Genomic DNA, 27,630 nt, shown 5'->3' with positions numbered 1-27,630 from the left:
TGAATGGTTCTTCAGAATAGTATTTGTAAGTAAATTTTTGTAAATGTTTTTGTATGTATTGACTTCTAGGTTATTAGTTTTAGTTTGTATGTAATTTTAAGTTTTAATAAAGTTTCTGATTATTTGAGTGATTTGCGTGATTTTTATAACGTGATTTTCTCAATTGTATGAGTGATTTGTAAAGTTTCTTCTTTTAAGTGATTTGTAAGTGAGTGTTGCAAATTAATTTTCGGTAGTTTTTTTGAGTGCCGATTATGATTTGACATTCCTTTTGTAATTTAGGAAGGGAAGGGGGCAAAATAGGTATTTCAAAAGAGGACACCATTGCTCCCCCCTTCCCTTATATAATAGAGACTAGCCTTATATGCACGCTATGCGTGCGAAATCGCTATCAAAAATTTAATTGTCGAATTTCATCTAGTATTGTATATAGAAAAATTACTTACAAATTTTTCCTAAAAAAGAACATATTCATAGTCCAACAGTATAATAATGTATACAATTTAGCAATGTAGTTTATTTCTCCAAAATTTTCGAATGCGAATGTGAAGGTCGATCAAAATACATCATTTATTTTTTCATTAATGTAATTCTAATATATAGTAATTTATAATCCTTATTATTGTTAATAACTTCATTTATATAATTACTTATAAAATCGCTCCATCTAGTTTTACTTGTCACTTGGTTAAAAAACAAACCAACAGTAGTCATAAAATCACTCCATCTAGTTTTACTTGTCACTTGGTTAAAAACAAACCAACAATAGTCACAAAATTAAGTAATAACTATATTATAAACAACAAATTTGTAAATCTCAAACTAAAATATAAATATATATACATCCTAAACTTGAACATGAAGTTGGATTTGAGCACAAATATAGTAAAGTAAACTATATCATCATTTTTATTGTATGGGAAAAAGTCTCAATAATGCAACAATGTGACACCAAAGTACAATAATAAATATAAAATAGGTAGTGTCGTTCAACAAAGAAGCCACAAACATTACAAAAGAATGGCTTTTAAGCCATCTCTTTAATCCCTATTAAGCCACCTCTTTCTTTAATTATACTCACTCTCATACCCACTAACCAATATGTGTTTAGTGGTTGATAATGAACAAATTATGATTGTTAGTAGTAGTGAGTACATATGATTTGTTAAAAATAAAGAGAAAAAAATACAATTAATTCTTTGAAATAAGCGAGTATATCATCAATACTATCAAGTATCACCATTCACCACACTTCAAAATCAAATATTATCAAATGTTCCTATCAAAAAAATGTTATCAAATGTTTTCAAATAAGCTACTATAAATTGAAAGTACATATATCTCCTCTTCTTTTTCTTCTTTTTTTTTTATTTATAATTTCTATCTCTACTTCTATTGTTCTACACCATTCGTCTCTCTCTTTAAACTCCCTATAAGTCTGTAACTCGTCTACCACCACGAAACTTTGAATCCCGAAGCTGCCACCACCGTCATTGCGTCTCCTCTCTCTCCCTACCGCCCTTGTAACTCTGCTCTCCCTCTCGCTTTAAATGGAAATCTGAAAAACACAACAAATCACGGTACTAATTGAAGGTGGAGGAAGAATTTTTGGAGAAATAATTTGATTTTGTTTCCGGTGAATCAAACATTTGAAAAAATTTAAGGTGGAGGAAGGAAAAATGAGAGAAGAAATGGAGGATTCGAACTGTAATTGAGGAGGTGAGTTTGAAATCTTTTAACATTCTTATTTGCATGCTAGTAAAATACAAAAAAATTTGTTATTGCAATTTTTCAGTATTATTTTCGCATTATTATTCATATCTGAAAAAATTATCTTGAAAAATGAATGATTTTTTATAATTCGAGAAACGCAAAAATAGTATGTATTGTAAATTGTCGGTGTTTTATTCGATTTAGTATGGATCGATTTTTTTTATAAAAAAGAACACTGTAATTATTTTTATGAAAAGATTGGTTTTTTAGAATTATTTATCCATTAGAATACTTAATTTTGGTTTGAGAAATTATAGGGTTGTATCCTAAAATTGGCGATCGTTCTTTTTTTTTTCAAATTCCAAATAAAATACTCAATTTGTACATCGAAGAACACAGTTATCTCCGTAATAGTTTTGCTGTTGGAAATTATGTGGATCGTATGGTGTGATTAATTAGTGATTTCGTAACCCGCAACAATATTAATACTAAAAGACATACCTTGAGATTATTCGTATGGTGATGATTAGCTTCTGTCCACACAATATTAATTCTAAAAGTCAATTTTGTTTTAGAAATTAACATTTTGATTAATCACACAATAAAATTGAAAGACTTGATTTTAAATGTGGCTCAATAACAATGTTAAAAGACATACCTTTTTTGAGTGTTATCTTAGTTGTACTTGAGCCCTTTGGAAGTTGCATTGAACTTGAGATTGCACTCTGAATTAAAGCACACCAATGTAATGTGCGATCAAACCTCTCTAATGTTTCCGTTTTACTTTATCTCTGTTGTTTCTCTGTATAAAATATTCACAAAAATCACTATGAAATCATATTACAGAATGAAAAAATTGTGTGAGAGAAGTAAGAAAATACATTTTTACTGTTTCCTTGCACATCCAACAATGTTTTGCTTCTATTGGATCATGTATTACAACAATTGTGAAAGTACCCTGCATAAAATTCATGCCAGAAAATAAATGATGTATTTATATTTTTGTGAATAAATCACTGTAATTACCTGGTATTGGTGGAAAAAATGGTATTCTGATTTGTGGTTTGTTTATGTGGTTGTGTTGTTCAGAGAATTGAATGGAGAAGTGGAAGAATGAAAGATTTAAGAATGAAAGATTTAAGAATGAAAGATTTAGAAACTGGCGTGTTTATTTGCAGTTTTTCCCTTTATTAAGGGATTTTATTGGGTGGTTATATGTTTAGCAGTTAAGCCGTACACGTTTGTTTATTTATGGTGTTTTCTTGTTTTTTTTTTTTTTTTATATTAAGGAGTCAGTTATGTAATATGTTACGTATTTTCTTTTCTTTCTTTTTTTTGGTATTTTTTTTTATAGAATATGTAAATTGATTTATTCAATAAGGGTAGAATGGGGCTTTTAATATTTTGGTGTCCCCCCTAGTTGCCTTGTAGAATAGAGATTTATTGTTAATTATAGTAATTTTGTGAAATGAGGTATATGATGGAAGCTAAAGAAACCAAGCTTGACTCACTTAATTTAATTAATTTCAAAACGAAAAGATGAGCTAAACTCTAAAGAAAAGCGACGTGGGTCGAGCCCGCACCAATAGCCACCTCAGAAATTGAGCTTATCCTTGTAACTTGTTGGTTTGTTTCTGTAGAAAAAAGGACGGGAGCAAAAAAATCAATAACTGGGGCGACGATGGAGTCTTGTGCAAGGGGTGCATCGTCTGTGTGTGTTTGTTGTTGTTCTTGTCCAATCAAACATAAGCAGCGAGGAATTGATGTTAAAGGAAGTGGGGGTCGTCGTGTAGGTGTAGTGGGTGTAGGTGTAGTAGGTGTAGTAGGTCTAGGTCTAGGTCTAGGCAGCATAGTTCATGATCAGCATCGAAGAGGGGAACTAGTACAGGTAAGGGCAGCAGCACAGGGAGGAGGCCTTCTGAATTTGGGAAATATGTTGTTCAATTTCAAGGGTGGCGACCCTGCTGAATCCACCAGGCAGCAGTATGCATCCACCGTCTCTCTCATTAATCAGTTGGAACCCCAAATTTCTGCTCTTTCTGATTCCCAACTCAGAGACCGGACTTCTCTCCTTCGCCAGCGCGCTCTTTCCGGCGAATCTCTAGACTCTCTTCTTCCGGTATTACCTAATTTATCTAATATCCATGAGCATGACATTCCTTTCTTTTGATTCTTTGTTTGCTTTGCTTCATTTCAATTACTTCTCCATAGGAAGCCTTTGCTGTTGTCAGGGAAGCCTCCAAGAGGGTCTTAGGCCTTCGTCCCTTTGATGTGCAACTCATTGGTATTCATTCCCCTTTCCTCTTCTTCGTTATACTGTCTGTACCAGTACTACTTTAGTCTATAATATCATTATGTCAATATGCTGTATGCAGGAGGCATGGTCCTCCACAAAGGAGAAATAGCAGAAATGCGAACTGGAGAAGGCAAGACATTAGTTGCCATATTACCGGCCTATCTCAATGCTTTGACTGGTAAAGGAGTTCATGTTGTCACTGTTAATGATTATTTAGCCCGCCGTGATTGTGAGTGGGTTGGTCAAGTTCCTCGTTTTCTTGGTCTCAAGGTTGGCCTTGTTCAGCGTAAGTCTTCCTCCCTTTTCCTTTCCACCCCTCTCTACACTTGTTATCATCAAACACTCAACTTTTTTGCCCTTTTCTGTTTCACCAATTCATGAATTTCTTGTCCATTTCTGTTTCACCAGAGAACATGCCAAGTGAAGTAAGGAGGGAAAATTACTTGTGTGACATCACATATGTCACTAACAGTGAGCTTGGATTTGATTTTTTGAGAGATAACCTTGCCACGGAAAGTAGCTTCTTCAAATTACTATTTAACAACTTATTGCCTCGTTTTGACCATTTCATCGCTCCTACTTGCAAGATCAACTCTCTCAAATCTTTGCTTTTGGCTAAATGTACTCTTGAATGCTGCAGAGTGTCGATGAGCTCGTACTCAGGGGTTTCAATTTCTGCGTTATTGACGAGGTGGATTCTATACTTATTGATGAAGCAAGAACTCCGTTGATTATATCTGGATCTGCTGAAAAGCCTAGTGATCGTTACTATAAAGCAGCAAAAATTGCAGCTGCCTTCGAACAAGACGTACACTATACAGTAGGAAACTGGACTTAGATATACTATAAAATGTTTTCTTCTTCTGTGTAGTGAGCACCTTGGAAGCTGTATGATATTTACCGGATGATGGTTACACTATAGGATACTTCTAAACTGATGTCTTTTTAGGTTGATGAGAAGCAGAAAACAGTTCTACTCATGGAGCAGGGGTATCAAGATGCTGAAGAGATTCTAGATGTTGAGGATTTGTATGATCCTCGAGAGCAATGGGCACTATACATTCTCAATGCAATCAAGGCGAAAGAACTATTTTTGAAAGATGTGAACTATATAATTCGTGGTAATGAGATCCTTATAGTGGACGAGTTCACTGGCCGGGTAATGCAGGTAAGATTGCCTTTTGTCTTTGCAGTACTTCTTTAAACTGAATCATGGTTCAGTTTATCTGTTTTCTTTCTTTTGTCCTTCTTCCCCCAACCCTGGTATCGTCTGAAATGTTTTTTCCATTTTCCTAAATTCTACTTGATACTATGCGTCTGTTGAGTATGAGTCCTGCATGACCCACTTACCTCATTGGCTTGACCATGTCTTTCTTTCCTTTTTTCTCAATGCTGGATGCTCCTTCCACATGTGAGAAACTTCTAATTATGTTTCAAATGTTTGATGTGGAAATTTCACGGGCATGAAAATTCTAGACGTCACTTACTCCTCATGAGCCCATGACTCCTTGAGGTCAAAACTTTGGAGGATGTGATGAAGAAATTTCTCTGCCATTCTGTACAACTTTGGTTAACTACTCTTTACCCTAAATCTTGAAATGCTAAACAAAAAAGAGAAAGAGGACTCACTCACCTTACTGCTGTCTATTCCGTAAAAGCATTTTAGATGGTTAACTACTTTAATGAGGAGCTGGTAAGAATTCTCAATTGTAATATAGTATACTCAATCTATAGTGTCGGGGGACTTCGACTAAATTTTATGGCTTTGGAGTTCAGTTACAAGAAGCATTTTCCACTCTCAACCAGAACGGTGAGGAGTTTTTTTAAAGGTTATTTCCTTAATAAGATCCTATGATTTTACGATCCGAAGGGGCCGGGCTGTTCTCAACCCTAGGTAGAATTTTAAGTTTGAACACGCTTCTAATTCTACTCAACTGAAAAAATTCTCATGGTAGGATCTTAAAACGATTCTACAATCCTACACTATTATGATCTGATCGCACTTTAAAAAATATAAATTAAATTTCACATATTCTTTTCCTATTATATTTCAGTTTCATGTTATACAAATCTTAGAGTATCGAAATACTATCACCATTTGAGAATGAAGAAAATGATTATTAGTGAGTTTAAACTTTTAACACGAGTCTTTTCACTATTATAGCATAATAAGCATCATACTTTTTCCTTGGACTTACGATGTTACGATCCAATCCTACTGATTGGATCCTTCTCACCTTTTTGATTCAAAGTAGAAAATGATTCTAAAAGCATTGGTAGTAACTGTAGTGTGTCCAAACCTAGCCATTCATGGAGGTCAAGGGTTGTGATGCCTATTGCTTAAGGTCTATCCAAAGTACTTATCTATTGTTGCTTGACTAGGTAATGCCAATATCCAATGTTAAAAGTGATTTGTTGTGACTACTAGCAAAATCATAATATTAAAGATTATGAAATCAATTCACAATTAACTAAACCCTACATAACATTAGTGGTTTCCATAAATTTGATTAGAAAGCCACTCAAGGCATAATTAGACTAGATTTCATACACATAAAGATAATTAAATGAGCATGAGGGTGATTATAAAAAAAATTATTTATTCGTCTCAATATGCTACCCATTTGCTTTTGGCACATAAATTAAGAGGAAGTTTAATGTGGGGCATTTGAAATTTATTGTTGTTAGAAAAGTTAATGGTATAGGAAATTATGGGTAATATTGTATTGAGGAAAGAGTAGAGGTGATTTGAATTGTGGTCCTAACTCATAAAGAAAATGGGTTGCTGACATTTGAATGTATTTAGATGGAACGAGTAGTTCTGCAATTAAGATATCAACATCATAATACGAGAAAGATAAAGTAATATTGAACAATAGATCTTGAACGTTGAATAGCAATCTCTGGATAAAAAGCAATTAACTTTTAAAGGTTGAAAACTAAGTCTAGGGTTTAACGCACTCAGAGTTCCCCTCAAAACAATGTGAAACGGTCTATCTATACTTGCCTTAAATCATGCTACAAGATTTGGAAACCAGAAGAGCAGATCTTTAATAACTTAAACTCCGCTCATTAGGTTTGCATGAATTTATTATTTTCAGTGAGCAAGAGCAAAATGATAATTTGCAGGCAAAATTTTGAGAGCCTTACTTGGCTATTTACTGAAAGACTCCATCATGAAAATGTCAAAAAGAGGAGAAAGAGGATATCTTGACATAACCCATGAGAGCTTGCTAAGATTATTGATATTGGACATTGATTGACACTGTACTAAGTTAGAAATTTAAAACAGAACCATTCCTTCATGTAGTTCGGTTACCCATTTTGTAAAGGGTAATCATAAAAATAAAATATATTCCTCGGATATATGACTACAGGCTTGTTTCAAGTCGACATTGCGCAAGACCTTTTTGAATGAGCTTTAAAAGGCAATTTACGCACTCGTTTTAAATGAGAATTGCATCTACAACCCCCTCATGAGAAGAATGTTTTCTGCTGGTCTTCAAGTGTAATATTTAGCAGTCTAGATCTTGTTGGTGGTGAGATATCGAATATCTAGACATCCTTAAACAATGTGGTGGATTGTTTGCTTTCAGTCAGCTGCTGTTTGGTTTAAGTGGGCAGCATTTGGTGAAGAGAAAGGAAAAAAGGAAATCAAAACTTTCCTGCAATGCATTTTGTTTGTTTAGGCATTAAGGCATCATTCTTTTCACCAGCTTATAACCCCTTCATCAGAATTTCTGAGGAACATTACTTTACAAGTATACTTTCAGAGTGTATCTGTCAGTTGTATATTGTAGTCTTGTGGAAATAAGGAAAACATATGTACTGTAAATGGTTTTGTTGAAGGTGTTATCTTTGATGCAATAGTGGTTGCATTATTGAGTTGCCGACATGAAGTATATGACTCTTTGCTAGTGAATGAAGTTTTTTGACTTTATCTGTATTAAATGTCTATGAATTATCGTAGGGGAGGCGATGGAGTGATGGGCTTCACCAGGCTGTGGAAGCCAAAGAAAGTTTACCTATACAAAATGAAACAATAACATTGGCTTCAATTAGCTATCAGAACTTCTTTCTTCAGGTATCTGCATCTCCTAAGAGCATTATTTTGAAGATATCTTGTAATGATCTTTGTGTCTAAGATATCTTGTAATGATCTTTTCTCTTGTGCAGTTCCCTAAACTTTGTGGGATGACCGGCACCGCCGCTACTGAAACTGCAGAATTTGAGAGTATATACAAACTCAAAGTTACTATTGTTCCCACGAACAAACCCATGATACGGAAGGTCTCTTCATTTCCCACTTCCCCTCTTAAACTTTTTCATTACATTCACATTGATTAGGCCAAGGAAGGAGTAAGATCACAGTATCAACGTCCAACCAATACCAAGGTTTTGGATTATCAACGCAATAACTTTTTATTATTTCCCCTTTCTCTCTCCTGAACGCCACTTTTTCATTCACATTATTACAAAGGAGATCGGTGAATAGGGAAACAATTGAAGAGTTCATATTTGCCAGTAGGAAGAAACTCTGGTGAACCCAAGACCTACCTTCGCATAGTGGGGGAGTGGTACTGGCTAGGAATGGGAAGCCGGGAAGGCAATTAAACAATACGTGCAAGCTTTTTCCAATTGTCGACAGCTTTTTGCTTCGTGTGAATCACTTCGTGGGTGTGTTCAACTTTTCAACCTCTTCCATTCCCTGTACATTTTTGAGAGGATATCATAATGATTTTTTTCGAAGGTTTCCCTCGGTCTCATGGGGTGGACACAGTATTGGTGGTGGTTGATAGGCTCAACAGTTTTTTTCTTATTCGCCTTAAACACCCATGGTGACCCTTGACAATAGCTTCCTTATTCGTTAAAGAAGTGGTCAGTTTCCGCGCTTCTATTGTCTGGGATAGAGATAGAGCTCTCATGAGCATTTTCCGCAGGGCGATTTTTAGACTTCATTTTACTCATTTGAAGAGTACAGCCTGTCATTCTCAGACCAGTGGTCACTCAACAATATGAACAAATGCGTAGAATATTACATCGCAACTTAACTTCTTAATTTAGTTGGGGAAGGAAAAATGAAAAATGCGGGAAATTTTTGTGATGTAATGTATGAGTTAGTTGCTAAAGTGTTCTTGGCGGAAAACACCACACCACATTGGACTTTCCTATACTAAGCCTTTTAAAGAACTTTTCTACTTTGAGTTATTGCAAAAAGGAAAGATATTCCTGAACTCCTAGTAGTATTGATAATAAGATCAGAGTTATCAGGTAGGGCCTAGCCTTTCTCTTCGGCCTTCGCCAATAGAAATACTATGTGTGCTAACTAGCTCTAAATACCGTCTGTTCTTGTAGGAAGAATCCGATGTTGTGTTTAGAGCCACAACTGGAAAATGGCGGGCGGTTGTGGTGGAAATATCAAGAATGCACAAGACAGGACGACCGGTGCTTGTGGGGACAACAAGTGTTGAGCAGAGCGAATTACTGTCTGAGCAATTGCATCAAGCTGGTATCTCTCATGAGGTAACTTTTATCCAACAATGGTGAAGTGAAGAAATTGCTTTAGTAATATTGATGTTTTTGCAATATGCACCATGATAGATGGTCAAAGTATATCAAATAACAGTGATGTGGATTGATTATTGTTTTATGTGGAGGTTCTCAATGCAAAACCTGAGAATGTTGAAAGAGAAGCAGAGATTGTGGCCCAAAGTGGTCGCTTAGGAGCAGTAACTATTGCTACAAATATGGCTGGTCGTGGAACAGACATCATTCTTGGCGGTAATGCTGAATTTATGGCAAGGCTGAAAATTCGAGAGATGCTTATGCCAAGGTACTGCTATTAAATTATGCAGTTCATTGCTATTTGTCTTTTAAAATTGTTCGACTGTCCATTGCTGTCTATGATTGAGGGGGTCGTTGCTATTTTGCCTCCATGCTGCTATTGATGAAACTTTTTAGGTGTTATTGTCATGCTGTCATTGTCATTACTCATTAGTGGCTGTTTGGAGTCAAAGTCACAAACTCTTAAAATTGCGATTTATATACTCCGTCCCCAAATAGATTTCCCATTTTTCAATATATGTTTGTATTAATACTTTTCCCATTTCCGTATTTGGACTGGGCCCACATATTCAAATTAATATTTCCCTTTTTCTAATATTTTTTTTTTCTGTTTTCCCTCCCCTTGGTGACATCAGAAAGTAACCAACTCTTCCAAGTTTTGGTTCAAGTTTAATGCGACTAAGGCACACCCAAACCCTTCTTCTATAACTATGTTCCCAAAAGAAAAGGAAAATGTATTTGATGACTTAGGGAGTAAAATATAAGTTTCGTCATGATAGCTCAAGGGAATGATAGTTTTGGCACTAGCCCTTTTTTGTTTCTTATTTTACCTTTGTTTCTATCACCCACAAAAAGAATAAGAAATGTCGCCAGCAAAACTAAAAGAAGTAGAATTCTATTTTTTTCTTTTTTCTGTTTGGAAAAAAAAATAGAAGTACTATGACTGAAATTGATGAAAGAATCCGCGTTTTTTTGCTCTAGTTATCTAGAAGATTGAACAAAAAAGTAATTAGAAAGAAATGCTACCTGCTTTTCAAATTATTCGACCACTTAATCCTTTTTTTTTAATATTCCAAGCAGTAAGAGGGAGTCGGTATAATATTTTTGGGTGAAAGAGAGGAAGTTATTAGAAACACTGGCGTATTTGTGGACCAAGTCGATCCGTTTGGTGGGGCAAGGGCCAAGGAGAGCTGAAGATAGAAAATTAGTTACCATTTGGGATAAAACAAAATTGAATAACTTAAAGGAGTGGATGATAACATAAAGAGGGATGGTTTTCAGAGTATAGAGGTAGTGTTGCCAATGAAGATAATATACTTTTTTGTTAATACTTAAAATGCAGTGATATGAGCATTTTATATACCAATAGATAGCATGGTGCTCTTTTTTTTGAAATCCTTTATTTGTGGGTTTCTAGAAAACAAATACCCCCTTCCATAAACATTTGAAGTTTTCTATTCATTTCTGTAGGAAAACAAAATTCATTCTACAATATCATTGCTAACATCACACATGATAAATAATTAAGAACCATATCTGATGCATAATTAAGTACCAAGGGAGTGTAAGTGTAATCCATGTAGAACAACGAAGGCGGACTAAAAATCTCATGTCTTAAGTTATTTACAAAATTAAGAAAAGTCTGGTAATGTAGTGGAGCTTATACTTGACACCACTTTACAAAATCTTACATAATCAGAACTTGAAATATTGTCGGGGAATCGATACCTTCAATAATCTGTTTTTTTTATGTGCATCGCCGAATTGCTAACACAATCATCCTCCAAATTCAGCAAGTCAATTTTTTTCTGTCCTTTTTGGGCAACAAGAAGACTTCATAGAACAAGGTTGAACCTAACTCATGAATACAATGCTATGATATCAATCTAGGATCATGGCCTCATAGGCCATTGTCTACTTAAAAGATAAATTTGTATACAATATGATTGCAATCTTAATTGGATTTAGTCAAATTCTTTGTATATGTGGAAGTTATTAGAGTTAATTATATTTGGGCACATTATTTTATGCACCAGTTTCCAGATCACCGTTTTAGAACCTATAGCATATATGTATATTTTTTGAACATGCACAAGAAAATCTATTAAAGCACATCAACAACAAATAGATCTTGAACATGCAACATAAACTTACTGATCATAGAGAAGAAACATCATCGGAACACATCACCGACCTTAAATTAATATGAACTTACATGTATATATTGAAAAGACATCACCAAAACACATGAATGACGAATTTTACTATGTTAAAAATCAAAAGTTTAACCTGAATGTTCTAAAATTTTACTTGTATATTTAATAAAGTTTACCTCTATGTTCAAATACTACGACCTCTTCATGCTTTTGGGTGTGTATAAAACGATTGCTATTTGGATACGTGGAGAATTCCACTAGCCTCTGCTTGTAAAAATTGGGGTTAGGTTGGACATGTCTTCACATTTGAGACTTGGCATCCCTGTCTATAGTAGGAAACTAGGAATGGTGTTTGTCGTTATTGGCAGTTGCACTGTGAAGGTTTATTTTAGTCATGGTGCTTCTATAAAATGTTGGTTTTTGCCGGTCAAGTTTAATTTTTGAACCTCAAGAAATTTTCTTTCTTGTAAGTAATTATTGCAGGTTATTGCTAATGAGAAATCTGTAGCAGAAAATATTGCATATTACTCCCATAAGAATGGATAATAAGAAACAACTAAAAAACTAAGCAGTCAATTGATACCTCTTATCATTTGTAACCTTTATAGACAAATAACTCACTTTTTGTGGACTTCTCGGTCCGTTATCTTTTCTTTTTGTTGTCTGAACAAGATTTGTCTCCCCCTTCCCGATCAAAAATAAGTTTTCATGTTTTCCAAAGTCAAAGCTAGTAGACATGTGAAACATATAATAGTAGTTATTAATATCATTATTGAACTATATTACAAAATAATGAATTTATGCATAATTTATCACGTATGTAGCACGAATTCAGGATAGTGTTATACTTTATTATTTTAAAGGTTGCATTTTTATTTATTATTCTACCCCTGCACCAATATGAATAATACAAAAGTTGTGAATAATGGTACCGACAAGTGGTCACTGTACAATATAGAGAAAGACAGAGAACCTGCAAGGAACCCGGAATTGGGAATTTGTGTTGGTACATGTGCTGTTACAATGCTACTGTAGTACTGCTAAGATGCAGAGGGAGGAGGGAGAGAGAGAGGGGAGAGGGGAGGGAGAGAGAGAGGGGAGAGGGGATGGAGGGAGAGAGAGGGGGGGAGAGGGAAGGGGGGAGAGAGAGGGGGGAGAGGGAAGGGGAGAGGGAGAGAGAGAGAGAGAGAGAGAGAGAGGGGGAGAGGGAGAGAGAGAGAGAGGGAGGGAGGGAGAGGGGGGGAGAGAGAGAGATGGAGGGAGGGAGAGGGAGAGAGAGAGAGGGAGGGAGAGGGAGAGAGGGAGAGGGGGAGGGAGTGCCATTTACTCCCCCTATTGTAGACCAGTGATTGTTCAAGATCTTTGTATCTAATTTCACCTGGGCAAAAAGGTCTGTTTGGTTGGTATTTACTTCTTTCATTTTGCTTCCACTTGGGAAGTGACTCTAAGGCTTATTGTCACTTGTCACTATTCTTGATTGCTGAGTTCCTGTAACAGTCTTCTGTCTTTAATGTTTTAGATTTTATATGAATGCTGCAGGGTAGTTAGGCCAGGTGATACAGGATTTGTTTCCTTGAAGAAGCCTCCTCCTATGAAAACTTGGAAGGTTAGCTGTTGCTTGTCTACGAGTGTTGATGTCGGTAAAGTTCTTCCTATGTGTTTTATGGCCTATGGCTCTGAAATGTCCGTAATGTCAGGTAAAAGAAACTTTGTTCCCTTGCAAACTGTCTCTTGAAAACACCAAATTGGTTGACGAAGCAGTGCAATTGGCTGTAAAAACCTGGGGGAAGAGGTCAGTAAGTGAGCTTGAAGCAGAGGAAAGACTTTCTTACTCATGTGAAAAGGTAATGAAGTTGAATTTCCTGCTCTAATTTTACCCCCCCCCCCCCTTTTTGTGTTTCTTTTGGCAGGGGAGCGAGGGGCTGCGGGGGAGATCCAGGGGGACTGCGGGGTAGGGGAAGGGGGAATGCGGGGGAGATCAAGGGAGGGGGAGGGGGGCTGTGGAAGGGAGGGGGGCTAGTGGGGTTGGGGGTGGTGGTGGTTAAGGTTAGGGTTAGGGTTAGGTTTATATGAGTTAATTAGGGTTAGAGGGTTTAATTAGGTTATCCACTAACGGAGATCTAACATTCGTTAGTCAAAAGGTTTTTTTTGTAATATTCTAGAAACTCAGGGGTATATGGTGATATCTGAAAAAAGTAGGGGTATCTGTGAATAATTTTTTTTTCAAGGGTATATGGTGGAAAAACCGTAACAAGATGCAAAGATCGTCAACATACAGTTTCAGACCCACAACCCAAGCATGGAAGATAGATCTTTGTACATCACTCCACTACACTCTTATTGTTAATCTTATCAAGTTTATTTATGATATTATTGGTTTCTCTTTGAAATCAAGAGTTAAGCTACAATGTTTTAAATGCATAATGTAAACAAAATGACGTACTTCTTTTTCATTTACATCTTTTTTCAGCACCAAATTCTTACCATTGATAAAGTGATAACCATAAATTTTTTTTTACTCAATAAGTATGAGATATAAAACAATTCAGGGCTTTGCCGTAGCCACTAACTAGTCTTCTCTTTAAGAAGCGGGATCTTTCTTGCTGGAATGAAGCTATCCAACACAGCTTCACTGAGTTACAGTACTCCAATATGTCTAGCTCCATGCTTTCCCTTTTGAATGTGTTGTCAGGTTTACAAGCCTAACAATTTGACATGGGAGTGCGTCCAGGACACTTGTTGGTCCAGCAAAGTCTTTCCTATTTCGGCAGCCAACTTAGCTGTTGTTTCCTTATTCTAGTTTGCTTAGGATTGGGGAGAAATTATTTCCTAATTGATTGTTAATATTTTTAGGATGATAGAATATCAGTTCCTAATTGATTGTCGATATTTTTAGGAAGAGAGAATATTAGTTTCCTATAATACTTGTTAAATTCTCGATCTAGGAAGAGTCTATAATATATCATAAGGGTAGGAATACATGCTCTATTTGAAGAAGGCATGGTTCATTATACTTCACGGTACCTTGGAATCTAGTGAGATATTGCAAGCACATTGAGAGCTTCGTGAAGAGAGGAAAAGGAAATATGTAATACATAGTCTAGGAAGATTGTGCAGGTGCGTCTCTGTGATTATGAAGAGAGAGTTGCTCCTCAGATTGCTAATACTTTGGTGGTTTCTCCCCTACTCTTTAAGGGAGGGGCTGTACACATAAAATCGTGTTTGTCATTGTCTTCATTTTCTCACCTTATATTAGTTCAATATATCTTTTGTTGATTGTGCTTCCGTTAGTCCTGACCCGTTTACTTAAAAACACCTTAAGTTCCAAGTTAAGCAGGATAGAGAAGTGATTAGTGATTATAGTTAGGGTAACTTGTATAACGTCCTGACACTGTTCCTCTTAATTATTGAAGAAGAGATGATTTGTGCGAGAAAGCATTAGAATCTCTTCATGGCTAGACGGAGTGATTTCCCTGTACCTGCTGGAGGGTAGCATTGCTGATTATAGATACTAAAATCATAATAATACTCCTTTCAAGGGAAATATGTGATTGATCAAGTGGACAAGCACAGGATAATATCATGCCTGATTATCTTTGTGGGTAAATGTCAGGGTCCTGCTCAAGATGAAGTCATTGCAAAGCTTCGCCATGCATTTCTGGAAATTGCTAAAGAGTATAAAACTTACACAGACGAAGAGAAGAAAAAGGTGTGCAATAAAATTATGTCTCAACTATAAAGTATCAATGTAAGTTGCATTAAATAGACTATGCTATATAACAGGTGGTGTCAGCTGGCGGGCTTCATGTCATTGGAACTGAACGCCATGAATCACGTCGTATTGACAATCAGGTGACTTGCTATATTATATTTGAGATCAGGAAGTACCTGACTTTATTTATTTATTTCTGGATCTTTATTCCTAAAAGTTTGCTACTATATTAGCTCACTTGCATCTCAATGCGGGATTAAGAAGGGATTCTTGTCCTTTGCTCATACTGTCTCCTGTTTCGCTTTATTTGCCTTTTCATGATTTGTAATGCTGTCAAAAAGTGAAATCTTATGCAGTTATGCGATTAACTTGTCTTTTTCTGATCTAGTTACGTGGTCGAAGTGGGAGGCAAGGGGATCCTGGAAGTTCTCGCTTCTTCCTTAGCCTTGAAGATAACATCTTTCGGATATTTGGTGGTGACCGTATACAAGTATTTACCGTCCTCTTTTCCCTATTTTATTTTGTATTTTTTCTGGAAACTCCCATGTTTCTCACACTCTTGATTGGTACCTCTAGGGTCTTATGAGAGCTTTTAGAGTTGAAGACTTGCCCATTGAGTCAAAGATGCTGACGAAAGCACTTGATGAAGCTCAGAGGAAAGTGGAAAATTATTTTTTTGATATACGGAAGCAATTATTTGAGTATGATGAAGTATTAAACAGCCAAAGAGACCGAGTTTATGTGGAGAGAAGGCGAGCCCTTGAGTCTGACAGTCTTGAATCCCTGCTTATTGAGTACGCTGAGCTAACAATGGATGATATACTAGAGGTGACCGTTGTTGATCTGAAGAAAATGCTTATTCTTGTCTTATCTTGTTCGTACCATCTTCCTGCTCTCCTAATGTTTGATCGTCTTCTGTTTATGGACAGGCAAATATTGGTTCTGATGTGCCGAAGGAAAGCTGGGATCTTGAAAAGCTCATTGCAAAACTTCAACAGTGAGATAAACTGCTCTGACTTCATTTGCGTAATTCTTCTTTGTAGCAATTTTGCAGTTGTTTTACTCAGTCACTGCAGAGGTGCAGAGGCCTTGTACTTCTCTTTGACAAGGTTGTCAATTCTGTGGTTTGCTTAAGTATTACAGTTCATGCAACGATGAGGACATCATAATTGCCAAAATCAGACAGTGTAGATCGGACCTGCATGATTTAGCAACCTCTCGCTCTTTTTTGATATGATTGATTCTGTTGAACAAATTTTCTGAACTTTTAATGCAATCTCAGTGACTTCTAATGTCTATATCTTGACAATCTAATGTTTGTGTTAGTTTATTAGGGTACTTATGATTAAGAACCTTTCAAGTACTTCGTTTTTTGGCTACTTTTATTTAGAACTTCTTTAGTGGCTAGGTCAACTGGTTGTATCATCCTCTGTGCTCCTGTAGGCGATTCTATCTATTTGACAGTTATTTGTTTTTCTAGGTATTGTTATCTGTTGAATGATTTAACCCCACAGTTGCTCTCAGACAACTGTTCAACTTACGAAGATTTGCGAGATTACCTTCATCGTTGTGGTCGTGAGGCATACCTGCAGAAAAAGGTATGTTTTTTTTCTGCTATCAAAAGCTCTCCATTCCCTTTTGCTCTGTGTATTTATTATGCATCTATTATAGTACTATTCAATGTTGGTTTTCTTGTTGTGCCCCTCTCTCTATCTCTGTGTATTGCTTAATTTTAGCGTTTAGCCTTTCGATCATGTGTAGTATTTGGTCAGGAAGGGTTCACTGCCGCACCCCTCCTTTCCAAATGAAGAAAGAAATGAAACATGAGCGTCGCTAATGTCATAACAAACACCTCCACAGTCCCATAAATGCATTCATGTCCTTTTTCTTGCTTCCTACCAGATTTAACTTCGCAGGATTGTAGATATAAGGATTTACCTGAGCTTCATCTCTGTGATGTCTCACTCTAAATGTCCCACTTCTCAATGGAGATGCTATTCTCTTTATAGTACTCGTTGGGAATTGGTCGCGTTGGTCTTTAGGCCCTTTAACTGGACTTTTTAACTGGTTAAAGAGACAATCTGGGTGGATAAACTTGTTGAGTACACATTTATACTTGTGGAAGCTGGTGGTTCCAACACTCCACCTTTGTTATATATTCCATACACACTAGATAGATATCATATTTATGGAATAAGAATCACTTTCAAGGTGCCTTTTGGTGGTGAAATGGAGGTTCGAGTCCTCTTTCGCAGTCTGATGTGTTTCTATAGTTGTATTTTGATATTGTTTCTATTGGCTTCAGGAAATGGTGGAAAAACAAGCACCAGGCCTGATGAAGGAAGCAGAGCGATTTCTTATCTTGAGCAACATTGATCGCTTATGGAAGGAACACTTGCAAGCTATTAAATTTGTTCAGCAAGCTGTAAGCCTTCGTGGTTATGCACAAAGGGATCCACTCATAGAATACAAGCTGGAGGGCTACAATCTCTTCTTAGAAATGATGGCACAGATAAGAAGAAATGTTATCTACTCCGTTTACCAGGTCCTTGTCTGAACTAGTACCATGTGCTTTCAAATGTTATGAGTCTCGACTCTTGAGTCTTCTTTCCTACTTTGTTGGGGGGAGGGGTGGAGGGAGGGCGATCAGAGGAGGTTTTAGGTCTCTACCTAATAGATCCCAATTTGAGATCTCAATTTGTATATATCAGATGATTGATACCCATATCTCTTCCAATTGGAACCATTCGAGAGGTTTTGGGTACCCTGATAGATACCAAAATGATACAAAAAGGACACCAGCAGTTCCTTGGGAGGGGAGGGGGAGCCTTCAAAGATGGAATTTATTGAGGATTTAAGTTCCCTTACCCTTTAGGAATAACAATCAGCAAATTTAGTGGACACTAATAATCTAGTGTAAAAAGTCATTGAAATCTAAAGATTTCCCTTGTCTAACCTGCAATATTGCTTTCTTTGGCAGTTTCAACCGGTGTTGGTGAAGGATCAAGAGCAGCAGAAGAAGGGAAACTTCGATAGCAATGTAAAAGATAGTAAAACTGGTGATGCAAATCCTAATCCACTCAGTTCTGTGGAATCCTCATCATCTGCTAGTGTTTAAAATAAATCCTCTTTCTTCCCCCGAATTAGCGCCTCTGAATTGATTGCTGCTTACTCCTCTGTGTAAATTAGAACTACTAAAATTGCTAAAGTATGTCAGTTTAATAATATACTATGAAGCACAAATGTGCTATGATATAAATGTACAAAAAGTTTTTTTTTTTTATATAGATAACGTTTCTTACTTTAGTTTATTGTAATGAAAATTTTCATTTTTTAACATATTAATTTTTCTGGTCACAGTCGCCTTTTACAATTTACACCAACTCCTCTTTTACATATGTATTATTTGGCACAATAATCTTTTATTTCATAAATCACATGTATTAGCATTAGGTCCACACTAAAAATCAAATTAGTGTGAAACATGTCTATATAAGTTTTTTCTGAGAGAGACGGGCAAATCTGGAGTAGCGTGGGGTGAGTGATGGAATATGACCCCCTTAAATTTTAGATATAGTGTAGTTAGTTTCCTAAATATAGAGTAATGGTTAAGGTGTTGTAATTTTAGTTCAAATTCTAACAAGTAAACTTTTTGATTTTGAAAATTTATTATCTTGACATTTGACTCTCTCTTTTCTTTTATTTTTAAATTTTTTTTGGACGTAGGTATCAATACATGGGGAAACAACCATTGACCCATAACTTCCCTTTGTTCAATTTTCTGCGATTTTGTAGTTTTCAAATTAATTTGAACTTTTAATTCCTTATCAAATTTTAAAAATTAGATATTTCATTAAATAATGAAATGAGGTCCCCGTTGTGAGAAAGTGCACAAGTCCTAATTGTCGTGGCACAATCGTATCACAAAAACTGGATATTGATTATTTGATGTAATTATATTTTTTTTAGAAAAAGTTTTTTGTAATTAAGATATTAATATTGCCAATTAAAAGATAATCATGAAATAAGATATTCACCTTTAATCAAACTATTGACGTAAAAATGAAATTTTAAGCGCATAAAGTGTCACATTTAATAAGCTACATCGTAAAATAAATTTTGAATAGTAAATAAAGTATTAGAATACTACTATAATAAAAATGAAAAAGTTTTGATCCTATTATTAACTACTTGAGTTAAGACTATGTCTTTCATTCTATTATGTTAAAGAATTATATATACCTGCAAAATAATTTCTGCATATCATACTTGAGACTCTCTATCCAAACATCTTTAAGCGATCACGAATTCTACTGAAATATCTACTCATTATTGTGCTTACGGATGCATAATGCCATGATCTATGTTGATGTATTATCTAAAGCCAAATATGATGTAACTGGTTCTTTAGCTTATCTTATCCCCAATATCCAAACCTCCAATTTTCTTTCAAATATCATATTCCCAATATTCGATTCTCTATCCAAACATCAAACATCAAACATCTTATTCCCAATATCCATACCTCCAATTAATTAATACCTTTGAAGAATGAAATTTCACTAACTTTCAGGAGTTTATAGTGACCAACAACAAATATGCAGGACCTCATATATGATCCCTCTAATTAGTCCACAAAGTTATGAATTGTAAATTTTGAAGGGCAAAAATTCTTAGTACAATTTCTTTTTATTTACATAAAATTCTTAGTATATTTATATTAATCATTGCAAAAAAATATATGAATGAATAATTTTATATTGGTATGTTTTATTAGGTTTTTCAATAAAGACCCTTGAGTTAATATTTTATTTCCCCACTAAATAGTGTCCAATCTTTGGCGTACAAGTTTAATGAGTAACGAAGAGTATTTTGTTCCAGTCCCAGAGTATTGGTTGGGGCCTGGGGGCCCGGTGTTTGTTGCTGGGCTTGTAAGTTGTAAGATACTAAGATGCTTCTTAGCTTTCAAAATTCAAAAAAAACACGGAGCTGGAGAAAAAGACCGTTGGGGTGATATATTTGGTTTTGTTTGGAGCAGACAACAATGAAGACGAATGAATGAATGAATTATGAGCAACACCAAAGCTCTTTGAATACCAAAGTCTGGCTATCTCCTATCTGAATTGGTTACTGTAATTCTACTCTTTAGCTATTGTAAGCCAGCAAAGGCGTACGAATGAACGCCAGGCGCCATGGTTGGCAGCGTCCTCTTCACCCTTTACAGGTAATTATTATATTTCTTTTTTTTTTTTTTTTTAATTTAAGGAAGCTAATTAATTTTGGTTTGAAAACTTAAACTTGAATTTGATGAATCTTCTGACAGATGGTGGGAATGGCAGTCTACACTTTCCTGTTGGCTTCTTTCTATTGCTTTCTGGGGCCGTTTCTTGGCAACCGTATCGCTCAAATTGTAGTCATAACAATCTTTTCCTCGCTGGTAAAAACTTCAACTTATTATTATTAGTTTCTATTCTCTCTAGTAAAGTATACAGTATACAGTAGTAGACTAGTAGTAATCTTCAAATCTTTTCATTTCTCAGGCACTCTCAGTTATGCTTGTATTTATTAGATGCACAGCAACTGATCCGTCCGCCAAAAATAGACATAATAATAATAATAATACTCAAAAGGGAAGAAGGAAGCTCAAGAAGAGTAAGACTAATAAAGTTTTAAATTATGGTTTCATATTCAGACACATGGTTAGGAGGTTGGAGCGTAAAATCCTCAACACTTGTATTAGGAGGAAGTACCTGCTAGATACTCATACTCCCATTTCTCACCCCCCCTTGCTACCTTTACCTCTTGTAACCAAAGACGATGATGATTCTGTTTCACCTCACCTTCATCCTAGTCATAAACATCAAGATTTCTCCTTTTGCTCCTTGTGCAACTTCCATGTTACAAAACATAGCAAACACTGCAGGACTTGTAATCGCTGCGTTGAAGGCTTCGATCATCATTGCCGGGTAACAAAAACCCCATCTCAAACCCCATCAATCACTCTATTCAATCTTTTTTTTTTTTTTTTTTTTTAACTCCCATCTCTATCTTCTACTCCATTGCAGTGGCTCAACAATTGTGTGGGGAAAAAGAATTACACTACTTTTATCCTTCTTATGATATTAGTCCTCTTGATGGTACATTTCTTCATCCCTTGTACCTCACTGTTATTCCCTTCAATAATTACTTCACATCAACAACTCAAGGAAATCATTGCAGCTTTCCATTCAAGGAGGAACAGCTATTGCCATATTTGTGCGCTGCTTCGCTGATAAGAAAAATCTGGATCAGGAATTAGCAAGGGAACTTCACACCAACTTTCCTAGGGGAATTCTTGCTGCTATATCTGTAACAATCCTATCACTTCTCTCCATATTCCTAACATTTTATCGTATACTATTTCCTAACATTGTCATCTTGTAGGCTGTGTTGGTTTTGATGACAGCCTATGGTTCAGCAGCACTTGGCCAACTCTTTTTCTTTCATGTAGTCCTCATTCGCAAGGTACTCATGATGGCTACTTTTTATGAGTGATACTTGTTAGCTCGACTAACTGAGTCTTGACTCTTGAGTTCTCGAGAATTCATTAGTGTTTATACCCTGAAAAGAAAAAAAGTTTAAGCTGCTACTAGTGCTTGTGTCTTCATAGGTAAGATCTTGCTTGTGTATGTGATGTCACCCCTTTTTTGCTAGCACATTCTTTATACCACTGCAGCTCATGTACCATGTAGTGTTGTCTTCATAAATCTGAAACTATTTCTGCAACTCAGTTAAGATTTATCAATTTGCAATTCTAACACAAAAAAAACTTCTTGGACACCTATAAATGCTGATACCTTCTCCCAGAATTGATACCAATTGTCTAAACAATGCCCCCTCTTCTTTAAACATCCAAATTACCTTCTATCTTAGATTGGTCCCAAAGGCTTTATCCAAAGTAGTCCTCCATGACTTATAACCTATTAAAATTTGGCCATCACCAGCTCCTTTATTTCGACTTGTTAGCAAGTCATGAATCATGCGGGGCTGATTTGGGATTGTTGGGACCATTCCGAGTTAACCAATAGTTGGGATTATAGGAGCGTAGTCGAAACTACGGGCGTCAAATCTTACTAAATTGTAATCTGTACGAATTCTGCAACCTTGCATCTTTTATCATTCCAAAAGAAGCATGGTTGATGCGTTGTTCTAGCTAAATTATGTGCATGCAATTTACCTTGATTTCTGGTGTACTTTGTTATACATTTCTTGCTTAGCGTTGAATTGGACCACTTGTTCAAGCATACCAAGATGCCTGTTGCAGGTAGAGATGATGTCAAACATAGCCTGCTTGAAGTCTGAATATCTATCAATTATATTTGCTGCAGGGAATGAGAACATATGATTACATATTGGCTATGAGAGAGGAAAATCAGTTTAGTGGATTGGAGCCTTTAAATGATTCAGATTTCTCGTCAGATGATAGCAGTGAACCTGCTTCACCCAAAAGACCAATTGTCATGTCTCAGTTTATGCGAACAAATCTGGTAGAGCCTTTGCAGCCTGCCTTTATGTTAAAAATATTGAATACTTGTCTGCTATTCTTGACTTACTAATTACCTACTGCAATATATTCAGAGCCCTGGACGATTTTCTGTGAAAATTGACCCTGAACTTGGCACCTCCATCATGAACCAGAACTCACACTTCCATGCCAGCATTGATCCATGGAAGCTGATACAGATGAGTAAAGAAAAAGCCTTGAAAGCTGCAGAAAAGGCCAAGGAGAAGCAAATGGTTGAACCTGAATTACTTAATCCGCTTCCTTTTGAGATGAAAAAAGGGCCACTGGGGAAGCCAGAAAGAGACCTGGACAGCACTGGAATGAGAATGGCACCTCTCAAGTCAAAAGAAAGGCATCCAGGTTCACCAGTGAGATTCTCAAGTCCAAGAAGACGATTTTCTGGCTCTCCAGCTACTCTATCCAATGCAGGTGCACTGCCAAATCAGAAATACAAAAGTGATTTTGACTTGAAATTAACCGAAGTGTCGAGGGAGTTGGAGGGTTATACATCGAAGCAGGTTCTATGTCCTATTTTAAAAGACGGGGCAGAGACTTCCCCCAGATAGGCAGATATAGTACTGGCAGTGATACTTGTATTCTCAGTCTCTGAGAACTCTTTCATAACTTTATAGAACTGATGATTTGTTAATCAAATGCAATTTATACAGTGGATCCATAGTTTGGTCCCAACTTATTCATATCTGCTAGCTCATTGCTTTCTTAGCTTATAAAGAGGAGAAAATTTATGGGAGTCAATGAACTATTATTTTTTCAAAGCAGAAGGTAAGAGTATATTCATTGGCAGATCAAGCAATTGCATCATAGAAGCTCTTAAAATGTCTTCCAAACCCAATTGCATGATTCAAGATCAATCAATAACAGTTATCCAACCAAAGATAAAGGGAAAAAGAAGGAAAAACCTAAATACAAGTGCTTGAAGAAAAGCCTTTTGTTGTTACATTGTTAAACATGAGAAGAGTTTTGCCCTCTGCTTGAATCAGTCCATCTCCTCACTCCTCAGTAGTTAGGTGTGAAGTGGTAGCAATCTGAGAAATGCTCTGGAAGTATGATCTCCCTCAGTGGCTCACACAATGGTGGAAAAACCAAGTCGGAATATCCTTGCACATGTGAACAGTGCCATGGAGGTGCTGAGTTAGCATTTAGGGTAACATTATACAAGCAGATGTCAAGGAAATCAGCCCTTTGTATACCCTCCAGCAGGCCTGCCACTCTGATATTGTCTCCCACAACATTTTTAATTGTAATTTTTTCTATCAAAGGTAAGGCTTTTGGGTTGTATTGGTTATCTGGATGTTCACCATACTGACTATTAAACCATATAGCTGTAGTTATATTCCTTATTGACATATTTGATATGCAAACATTTTTAACATAACCTCCCCGTCCTGGAGACGTTCTTATTGTAATAGCTGTTTTGGTATTGAAAACAAAGAGGTCTTCTACATAGATATCTGACACTCCTCCAGACATTTCACTTCCAATTGTTATCCCTGAGCTTTGAGTTTCTCCTCGCAGCCTGTAGATGCTGATATTTGTGCTTGGACGAGCAAAGGAAATGCCGTACTCATCCCACCCACTTTTGACTGCAACTAAATCATCGCCTGTGCTAATGTAACAATCTTCAATGCAAACATCATTCGAAGAATCTGGACAGACAACATTCTCACAATTGAACAGCTGAGGTAGCATCAAATGATCACTGTACTATAAGATAAGCATATTCAATTTTCAAATACCTAGTATATAATTAAATTGACTTATAAAGCAGGCCTTTAGTCCAACAAAAAATGAAAATTCTCACCTGGATCAATTCCATCTGTATTGGGGGAATCATAAGGTGCGCGAATGGTAAGATTTTGGACAATCACCTTGCTGTGGCGTGAATAGTGAAAAAGTATTAAATAGAATCAAAACAAATGTTCACTTTTTCCCTTCAAAAAAAGAAACAAATGTTCACTTTTGTCTTCGATGAGAAATGTCAGTACCCCAAAAGGCAATGGCAATGACAATTGCCAATTATGATGCATAGATCACAAAACATACCTGCAATATACAGGGTGTATGTTCCAAAAGGGTGAGTTTAGAAATGTCAAATTTGAGATGACTAATTCAGTTGAGTTGATAAATTCTATCAAGTGAGGCCGAGTGTAGTTGAGGCTCTTGTTGTGAAACCAGCCCCACCAAATGTTTCCCTGACCCTCAATTGTTCCATTCTCACCTGTACACATTAGTCAGAGATGAGTTTATCTTGCTGATGTTTAAAAGAAGAAAAATTGACAGAAGCAAAACAAAGCACAAAATTGTAGTATTTCTTTCTTCCAGGAAATACATATTGCTTCACCTACCAGTAATAATGACATCCGTCAAGTTGTGTCCATAAATAAGACTCTGATGTCGTCTACCAGGCAATTCTCGGCCTCGCCCATATGATGGTAAAGGATCTACGACAGGCCAATCACCTGAGTTCTGATACACAAATCATTATATTCATAAGGTGTGGCAGCCCACAGGAAGATCTGGGTTGGAACAGATAAGTTGCTTTGAGCAGTGATACTAGTAGTAGACTAGTAGTCCCCTACTAGGCTACTACTATTGTAATTTGTACCTCACTAGTTAGCCAAACTACTCCTCCAAGCCTAGGCTCCATCCATTATCCATAGATAATATAGGCCACATTCGATTAGATTAGAGGTAAATTAAAGAAATATCCTTTGGCTTTACTATTAAAATCATTACATCTTCTAACATGCCATAAGTTATTAGTTTCTACTAGTATTATCAAGGATAACATAGGAGACTTGGATGTAACAATTAGTTGATAGTAACACTTAAGCTTTTTATTAGTGAAAGTTATTTAAGTTGATGATAAGTATTAGTAGAAGAGAAAAGTGTTATAATTAAAGAGATAAGATTTGGAGGTAGTTGAACGTTATACCGTTGATCCTAGTAAGATAGCATCTCTATGAAACCATAACGTTAGATGACTGATAAGGGTGAAGCTTCCCGTCAACCACAGGCCAGCTGGGATGTAGAGCAAGGCTCCACCACCCATACCCTTGTTAACAGCAGCAATATGGTCGATGGCATTCCGAAAGGCATTGGTATTCAGGGTGACGCCGTCACCAACAGCCCCAAATTCAATAATGGAGACTCTGTGTAGGCGAGGATGAGGGCGTTGACGAGCTTTTGCGTGTGAACAGCTTCCACTCTTAGCCGTGCCCAGCATACCACACATTGCAATCAACCCAATCATAATATTTACCTGCTATTTTGCTCATAGTTAAGTTTTTGTTTCCATCATACTCCAGTTAATATCATCAGCTGCTTTGCTTAATGAGTTAATTCACACCCTTACTAGATACTACATACTAGTATACTACTGTAAATATTAATGATTTATAAGAGGGAGATGGACATGGAGACAACTGAGTTATGAGTTGTATGACTTACAGTAACATTCTTCTGGAAGCTTGTCTTCTGCTTCATTAGGTGAATTTTAAGTTCTCAACAATTCAGGTCTCAGGAGAAAAGATACAATAGAGGAGGAGAGTTGGACCAAGTGATTACAATCTGTGAGTTTCTCAACACTCAATATAGATAACCCACGATAGACAAGGAGGATTTTGAAATCTGCGAACCGTCAAAACAAATCTTACAACTCTGGACGAGTTGGTGTTGTGTTGTGCGTATTTAGTCCATAGGAAACAGATTTTGTCAACTATACCTTTATTTTTTATTTTGTCAACTAGTACCTTTAAATCCTTTAATATTTTATTTTCAGTATATTTATTTCATTTTCCGACCAAAATGGTCAACAATTCGATGTTGACTTCAATTCTCCCTCCAAATTTTACGCTTTTTCTTGCTTTTGATGGAGCGTGCTCCCACTCTTTTTCCACTCTTTCATCTATCTTCCATCTTCCCTCTTTACTTTCTCACCAACCTCAATTTAGTTTCAATAAATACTCTCTCTCCTTTCTGTCTCTTTCTTCCTTCTACCATTTAGTTGAACCTTGGTCCACCCAATAAAAAGCTCACAACCCTTGTGCCCACTCTCCTTATCATAACATTTGCATGCTATAAATTTCCTCACTAGATTATCAATAGTCCATGATATTTTTTCAGCAACTGGGACTCCACATCCACATTTCCTAGTACGTTTTGCTAAGGAAGATCCAGACTTTGATTAAGACATTCTTGTATAAGATTATAACAAATAAAAAATTAGCTCTGATTTTTCGAAAATAAAACTAAAAGGAATTAATATAATATACCTCTGAAATTGAAAAAGACTTAAATTGAAATCCAATTTCCAACCGTTGAATTATCTTTCACAAGGTAAAATTTAGGGTTGGTAGGGAGAATTTTGATGAGAATGGTCAAGGGTCCTATTTTTCGGGGAAGGGATGGATGTAAATGGAAGTATTTTGGGCGAGTGGGAGAGAGGAGTTAAAAGACTTTATGTGCAATACACGCGCAAAATTTGGAGGGAGAATTGAAGTCAATATCGGATTATTGATCATTTTGGCCGGAAAATGAAGTAAATATATTGAAAATAAAAAATTAAAACACTTTTTTTTAGGGGAAAAATTAAAACACTTAATTGACAAAATAAAATAATTAT

General features: G+C 36.2%; 3 protein-coding genes and 1 long non-coding RNA gene across 6 annotated transcripts; 2 read left to right on the top strand and 2 right to left on the bottom strand.

Moving 5' to 3' along the window:
- Positions 1-1,259: 1,259 nt before the first annotated feature.
- LOC109135049 (uncharacterized) lies at positions 1,260-3,354 on the bottom strand. Its single transcript, XR_007270482.2, has 2 exons — positions 2,595-3,354; positions 1,260-2,515 (listed from the first exon to the last, which is right to left on the bottom strand). It is a non-coding gene; the product is annotated as an uncharacterized LOC109135049 (long non-coding RNA).
- LOC104894844 (protein translocase subunit SecA, chloroplastic) lies at positions 1,372-18,799 on the top strand. 2 transcript variants are annotated; one of them, XM_010681190.4, is made up of 21 exons: positions 1,372-1,719; positions 3,354-3,832; positions 3,925-3,997; positions 4,089-4,295; positions 4,418-4,521; positions 4,650-4,829; positions 4,959-5,177; positions 7,980-8,093; positions 8,186-8,299; positions 9,365-9,532; positions 9,667-9,842; positions 13,270-13,336; positions 13,428-13,574; positions 15,344-15,439; positions 15,514-15,582; positions 15,831-15,932; positions 16,019-16,270; positions 16,372-16,439; positions 16,923-17,040; positions 17,748-17,987; positions 18,423-18,799. In XM_010681190.4, the coding sequence occupies exons 2-21, from the start codon at positions 3,395-3,397 to the stop codon at positions 18,558-18,560; spliced, it is 3,090 nt and encodes a 1,029-aa protein (XP_010679492.1). In that variant the 5' UTR covers positions 1,372-1,719; positions 3,354-3,394; the 3' UTR covers positions 18,561-18,799. The 2 variants fall into 2 exon arrangements, with proteins under 2 accessions (XP_010679492.1, XP_048493584.1); XM_048637627.2 differs by lacking the exon at positions 1,372-1,719 and having other exon boundaries at positions 3,691-3,832; positions 3,929-3,997.
- Positions 18,800-20,295: 1,496 nt separating this feature from the next.
- LOC104894843 (protein S-acyltransferase 18) lies at positions 20,296-23,683 on the top strand. Its single transcript, XM_010681188.4, has 8 exons — positions 20,296-20,666; positions 20,766-20,879; positions 20,983-21,408; positions 21,508-21,579; positions 21,662-21,790; positions 21,866-21,946; positions 22,810-22,968; positions 23,060-23,683. Exons 1-8 carry the CDS (start codon positions 20,619-20,621, stop codon positions 23,549-23,551), a joined length of 1,521 nt encoding a protein of 506 aa, XP_010679490.1. The 5' UTR covers positions 20,296-20,618; the 3' UTR covers positions 23,552-23,683.
- Positions 23,684-23,799: 116 nt separating this feature from the next.
- LOC104894842 (probable polygalacturonase) lies at positions 23,800-26,688 on the bottom strand. Of its 2 annotated transcripts, none has more exons than XM_010681186.4 (6): positions 26,457-26,688; positions 25,942-26,271; positions 25,352-25,472; positions 25,050-25,224; positions 24,808-24,878; positions 23,800-24,652 (listed from the first exon to the last, which is right to left on the bottom strand). In XM_010681186.4, the coding sequence occupies exons 1-6, from the start codon at positions 26,490-26,492 to the stop codon at positions 24,003-24,005; spliced, it is 1,383 nt and encodes a 460-aa protein (XP_010679488.1). In that variant the 5' UTR covers positions 26,493-26,688; the 3' UTR covers positions 23,800-24,002. The 2 variants fall into 2 exon arrangements, with proteins under 2 accessions (XP_010679488.1, XP_010679489.1); XM_010681187.4 differs by having other exon boundaries at positions 25,942-26,268; positions 26,457-26,687.
- Between the last annotated feature and the right edge of the window lie 942 nt (positions 26,689-27,630).

Source organism: Beta vulgaris, chromosome 5, assembly GCF_026745355.1.
Source record: "Beta vulgaris subsp. vulgaris cultivar EL10 chromosome 5, EL10.2, whole genome shotgun sequence".
NCBI lineage: Eukaryota > Viridiplantae > Streptophyta > Magnoliopsida > Caryophyllales > Amaranthaceae > Beta > Beta vulgaris.
The sequence above is the reverse complement of the archived record's forward strand: the minus strand, read 5'-3'. Positions and strand labels throughout refer to the sequence as shown.